This window comes from Rhodamnia argentea, chromosome 5 (genome assembly GCF_020921035.1).
Source record: "Rhodamnia argentea isolate NSW1041297 chromosome 5, ASM2092103v1, whole genome shotgun sequence".
Classification (NCBI taxonomy): domain Eukaryota; kingdom Viridiplantae; phylum Streptophyta; class Magnoliopsida; order Myrtales; family Myrtaceae; genus Rhodamnia; species Rhodamnia argentea.
Genome location: NC_063154.1, coordinates 526578 through 533269, shown reverse-complemented (window position 1 = coordinate 533269; position 6692 = coordinate 526578). Strand labels below are relative to the sequence as shown.

Here is a 6692-nt window from a genome sequence, read left to right as displayed (position 1 = left end):
GATAGACTTGACATGGTTATAAACGATCATGGCGAGAAGAAAGTTCTCCACCCGGTACATTAGATAACTGGAAAAGATAAAGTTGCTCTCATTGAGCAAACATCATGTTTTAATAAGGAGGAGTTGCTAATACAAATAAACTCAGAAGATAACGTGTTACGAGCCACTGCCACATTTCTCTGTCGTTACCCCCACCGTCACGGGCTCTTGGATATAGGTTTCCGAGCCAGAAAGAAGTACATTGGCGTGAAAATTTCTCTCCTGACGTACATGTTTAGCATTTGAGTAATTACCATTTGTAGACAAGACGCATATATATCTAAAAGAGAAGTGCAAAAATGGATCGAGGATAAAGGAGATTAGAGAAGCGGGATCGCTCTCACCTTCCGCCTTCGTATAAGCCGTCACCCGCTTGCAGCAGAAATTCTTGAACCCTTACGCTCCCTTCTGGGGCTAGCCTCACATACTCAAGAGCCTTGACCTTCATGAACGTGAAATGAAAATCTCTCCGTCATACTGCACGCCACGAATGATCACAACTAAGGAGGTCGCACTATGAAGCTTAGCTTACCGTGAGTGATGTAATCCAACGCCCAATACCCGTTGTGCGGAAGCTAGTCAATGATAGACGCTTTTTATCCATATGTGCGTACCAAGGGATGTCAGAGTCGGGACCCAGATCTTTCTCCCATATGACCTTCGCACAGACCAACATCGGATCATAGGTCCAACTATCTTACCAACAGTCGCAATCCGCTTTAAGACAGGTAAAACAAAGTTTACCTCGAAACCTGCTCGTTTTAGAGCTTCAATGAGCTGCCCAGTCAGCCTGATGTCTGTAAGACCATTTCCAATCTCAATGTCGGCCTGCAGCAGTTTCCGGGTGCGGTCATATACTTTGCATCAGAAAATACTCAAACATGTGAACTGAACTTGACAATACAGGATCAAACCAACCTTAATCTTTCGGTGCTCTTGGTTGTTCGGATCAAAGGAATCAGTCATACACCACTCATAAGCGGCAAAATGCTGACCAGGCTTCAGTATTCTGTAAATCTCCTTGTAACATTCATACTGTCCAGACCGTTAGATTAATTGACAGTCCTGGTATGAATGACCAAACATAGTGCGTGTATCCGTAAAGAACTTACAGCATCAGGTGCGTGGCAGGTAGATTCTATAGCATAAGCTGCATCAAATGTGTTGTCGGGGAATGGCATCTGCATGAAATCAGCCTGCATCACCAAGAAACAGTGATTTTGCAGTGTGTTCCTCAACCCCTAGCGATGCCTTCAAGTGCATGAACACAAAATCCAGATAGAAGCACCACCGCGAAAAGGGGAAAATATAAATGGGGGATACAACTAAGAGTTCCTGGAGAAAATAGTGCTTGACCAATCTTAAAAGCGTTGTGGATGTAGGACAAAACAAGACAATTACAGCATAATAGAAATGTTGAAGGTTGAAGCCTCCAACGACAGAAGAGCTCCAGTGAAAATCGGACACCAGATTCGACCAACCTTAACAAAGTTACATGTCTTGTCAACGCCTGCGATGCGGTTCAGTTCCTATGGAACAAAGCAAGCTTGTCATATTTATAGAGCGAGCTACACAGTAAATGTAATTAATTCACATTTCAAAAGGAGCACAAAGTTAAACGAACCTGTCCCCTTTTAACATGGTACGCATTGTCGGTTAATCCCGTAATGCAGGTGTAGCTGCGAAATGTAAGAGAGAATGTATCGGTCTACAAGAGCCAGATGAAAGACAAATACTTTCTCATTGTCGATTAATCCCCTTCGAAGGAGTGATAAGTTTGTAACCTGAATCGAGCTATCTCCCTGAGCGGTCCACCAATTCCGCACCCTACGTCCAGCACCTTCAATAGAGGAGGAAGAAGATAAGGAAATAAAGTCACAATTCTTAACCAAACGGTTAGTTTTAAAATCTGGTAGTCATGAACTAGCCGCAGGGAGAGGAATAAACCTTCAGTCCCGGTTTTAAGGCTAGCTGCGATGCGATAAAGTGTTCGTGTCTCTTCATGCCCTCTCTTAGAGACTCCCCTTTCCATCTGCAGGGGCAAACAGAATCAGCACTGTTGATGGACTAGTCGTCCGAGCGCACGAAACAAGCGTAAAATTTAATTAAGATCGGATGTGAAATGTGACCTGCGTGCGACATGGAAGGACTCTCCCCAGCCATACTCATAAAAGCTGGTAGCAAGATCATAATATTTATTGGCCTGCACTTGCATTTGTAGATATAAAGTCTCTCAGTCATTCGAAATGCAAATCAACCGTAAGTTCAATTATCCAAAAACAAGAAGTTGTGCGTGGAGGCCCTTCTCTTACCACGTCACGGTACTCAGCTTTCCTTTCTTCCTCCTTCCCTCCATAGCAGGTATGATACTTCTCGTACCTAAACCCAGCAGAAACAAAGTCCATCAATTGAGGTCGGCCCTAAATGTAGTATGAGGAAGAAACATGCATTTGGCCACGTACTTGTTGACGGCGGAGAGGACTTGGCTTTTTTCGATCGTTCCACCAACACCCGCAGCCAGATCCAGTGCTCCAGTTTTTGACATTATGGGACACCGGCAACAAACTCGCTCGCTCTATATACGTATGTCTACCAAAAGTAATTGGAGAAACTGAAAGGGAATGAGAAGGTTAGTGCGTTTTTTGAGCTTCCTTCATCGCATCATCACACAGATTCTCGAACCATTAGAAGAAAAACAATGCAGGTCTAAGTAGAATCAAAAGCAGAAAGAAAACTTGTTTCGTGGACAGGATATTGGTGTGCCTAAACAAGCATGCCATTGCTTGTCTTATATACAACACAACATAATGAAGAAGATGAAAATGGGTTTTCACAGAGTAAAAGATTTGTCGTAGCAACACTTGAGTTTGAGATTTTTCTCTTTGTAAATTTTAAACGTGCCTGTTGACAGCGATCTCTAAATAATTAATCATAATGCTGAAGTTGGTTGCCGGCTGGACTCATCTAGCGACAGCTTCGCTGTAGCTTCTCTATGGAAAGAAGAGAAGGTGTTGAATTTCTCCGGGCCACCAACAGTTGACTTACCATTCAAGATGGAGATGAACATATATTTTGGTTACTCCAGTACAATCTTAACCATTCATTTGGAATCTTAGCTCCATTTGTTTCACGAAAAATGTATAATTTGAAAAAAAATTTCCTAAAAATAATTACTAGTATCACTTAAAATAATTAGTCAATAAAAAATATTATCATTATCAATAATAATTTATTTCTAAATATTTTTGCTGATACTGAAAATATATGCCGTTTATCCATTTCTATAAGCGATACCAACGATCGTTTATAAGAAAATATTTTTTAAATCATTTATTTTTCAAGAAATAAATAGAGCTGGAGCGGATAGACTCCTTTGATTACTCTATATCTAATTTTCATCAAGCGTCTATCCCACACACATGGTGTTAGGGTAGACCATCTCAATCCTTTAAGTATTTAACGGTTGAGATTTGTAAAATGTTTGGTCATCCAAACAAAGGAAAAAGAATGCCTTTCCACGGAATATGAATCCTTGGAATGGAATTGTTTTATTCGTTGAGATACCACGTTTTTATATGGCCTTCATAAAAAAATGCCATGGCTCACTGAGATCATGATCTCCTCAAATTTCACAGTTCTCCATAATATATATATACACACACACCTTTGAAATAAATAGATCAGTTCGTGTTGGGCAAAATATCTCTCTACAGTGGAGCAATTTCAAAATTTACTCTCAATCAGATCAAGAACAGTTAAGCAATCTTGTACTCTTGGCAAGTGCAGCAAGAGTTTTCAAAGCTAACAAACCTATTAACTATGGATCGATCTCATTTTATCTTTCCTTAGATAGAGTCCTAGGAAAGTTATTTTATTGCATTTGATCTAACTAATGTCTTTCAATAAATCATTAGCTATCGTGTGCTCTAAATACATGTAAGAAATTACAGTAAAGATCACTTGGGAATGTATAAAAAATTTCTAATTTCAAGATATACGAAATATTTTAATGAGGCCATGTTTGAATATTACTTAAGAAACTATTTCCAAATAGAAACTATTTTGCGAAAATTTAATTACTAATGAATATACGAGTAGTGATCTATAGTTCTTCGATGCTTTGATGCATAACGACCGTCGCTATTTTTAAGGTATTATTTGCCCCCACTATTGTTGCTGTTGGGTTTAAGACAAATATACCTCCACAATGTATGCCAAAGCCACATAGAAATGAGTTTAACAATGACTCAATTTTAAAATGTCACCTTGAATATATCATCAAAATTTTGTGAAAAAATAGGAGGAGGGAGAATGTTGTGAATAAGAGACAATTATGAAGAACAGAATGTTGCTTTCTTCTGACAAACAACATATGATTTGGTCCTATTTACAAATAACCAATCGACACATCTTTTGCGAATAGGTACTTTGTCACAACCATCACTACTTTCATGAGCAACTCTCACTTATCTTCATGTCAAATATATTTTTCAGTAATTGTTACTTGATCGGAACCATCACTACTTTTCATAATCAACCATCAATTCTCCTCGCTTTTTATGGGTAACATATTATTTCAACAAATTCCCCATATGTTTGTTATTTTTATTAATTTACATAAATTCATACATACAAGAAGGTATCTATTAAGATTTGAACCTTCAATTAATGTGAGCTTTTCCATTAATGAAACCGGTAGCAAACGAAATTTTGAACAATGATTCCATTTGTTAATTGAATTATGACACATATGAATATACACACAATCGCTTAAACATTTCTGATGACTTGGCACTTTTAGGCCTTGTTCTTTCTCCTACATTCATGAATGTTTACAGAAGTGAATCCAAGTATTGTAAGAAGCGGCACCACTTCTTACGTTCATATGTGGCGGGCTTCTTAACTTGTTACCTTAGTCTTGCCTCGCAAAAACTTGAAATTCATTAACAGTGCTTTCTTACTCTCCTTCACTTTACTTTCCGTGAATATTAACCTTGTGCTCCAGTACTTGATCACTATCAAAATACAATAGCCTATTGTTACCCATTAAACTGTGAGAATTTCATTAAAAATTGTAAAGTTGAGTTTCCTCTATGCTTGACTATTATCAATTAGTCTAAGACCCATTCCTTTGACAATACTGCTAACTAGACCTCTCGAGAGACCCTTAGTAAATGAATCGGCCAAGTTCTTATCTATTCAGACATAAATGATTTTAAAAATTTCACGGTAATTAATTGTCAAACATACTCAACTTGCAAACAAATATATCCATTATATATTGGCAATATTATTAACTAGATCTCTCGAGAGTCCTTAGGAAATGGATCAGCCAAGTTCTTATACTACCATTCTGTATACTTAGATATTGTTGCCATTGGTTGTGATCCCAATGCTTGTTTCTTTGATGCCCAAGAGACTGCACCATTTGCAAGCTTGAAAACCCATCTAGATGTCGATCTGTTATCAAATGTGCTACTCATCCAACTAGCATATGAAGATTCATGAAGCATTATTAGTTGTCTTCCATGAAAAAGACCTAATCTACTGTTTTTTTTTTTTAAGTAACCAAGAATTTTACTTATGGCTTTCCAATGCACAATACTAGGATTACTTGTAAATCTGGACAATTTACATAAAATAAAGCTCATATCCAGTCCAATGCAATGCATAGCATACATTAGACTTCTAATTTCACTTGTATATTGCAATTGTGCTAAAGCTTGTCCAATAATTTCCATCAATTAAATTGACATATCACATGGCACGTTTGACTCTGTAATTCCCAAATGCTAATATTTTTCAATAATTTTCTCCACATAGTGGCCTTGACTTAAACAATAGCTTTCACTATGCTTGATCACTTTGATACCTAAAAATATCTATCGCGATCTCCTCGAGGTGAACTACCATGGCAAAGTTAATGGATTACTAAGTGTGAAAAAAGGTTACTCATTAAAGAGATGTACCACCATTTAGTGCTAACACTCTCAAGCCCATACCAATCGCGACTTTGGATTTCAATTAATCAGTATTAAACTTGGAATTCAATTTATTAACCCGCCACTAATCAGTTATGGGTCAATTATAATCCAAATAAAATGTGAGATTACATTGTACTTCTGCAAAATAGAAATTCATGAATACTGAAACTTGATTACTCTATATTAATCCAACGCCCTTTCGGTATATTTTCTCTTTCTTTTGAAAATGTTTTGCATGCACTCTTAGTTGATTTTATCCAGAGATGATCATGCGGGTGCGCAGAAAATGAGTGTAGCATTCAATAATCAAAGCAGTGAATAAATTGCAAAAATGAGAAGAGACTCAATGTCCTAAGCAAGAGAAAGCAACGTCTCATTATATCCATCGCAGCAAGGTTTCTGCTAACCAAGACTTAGGAAACAAACAAGTAATGATATGATGTATGATGCATAAATTATAATTAAGCTCCAAACTAATTAGTATGCAACCTAAACTAATTTCCTAGTATTCTCTCATTTTGTTAACATAATAAAAGCGTAGATTAATCCCTAAAATTTTGGATAGATTAGACTAATGCATGCATCAATTAAATTACTATATGACGCGACATAATTACTACATGACATACATGAATGACATTGAACTATATTCAATCAAATCTAATATGC

General features: G+C 37.2%; 1 protein-coding gene across 1 annotated transcript; it reads right to left on the bottom strand.

The window, feature by feature from the left end:
* Positions 1 to 2686, bottom strand: LOC115753057 (cycloartenol-C-24-methyltransferase-like). The gene is made up of 13 exons (XM_030691546.2): positions 2502 to 2686; positions 2352 to 2418; positions 2169 to 2242; positions 1987 to 2071; positions 1824 to 1879; positions 1664 to 1718; positions 1521 to 1568; positions 1152 to 1235; positions 958 to 1074; positions 784 to 867; positions 572 to 697; positions 384 to 481; positions 1 to 261 (listed from the first exon to the last, which is right to left on the bottom strand). The coding sequence occupies exons 1-13, from the start codon at positions 2582 to 2584 to the stop codon at positions 198 to 200; spliced, it is 1041 nt and encodes a 346-aa protein (XP_030547406.1). The 5' UTR covers positions 2585 to 2686; the 3' UTR covers positions 1 to 197.
* Between the last annotated feature and the right edge of the window lie 4006 nt (positions 2687 to 6692).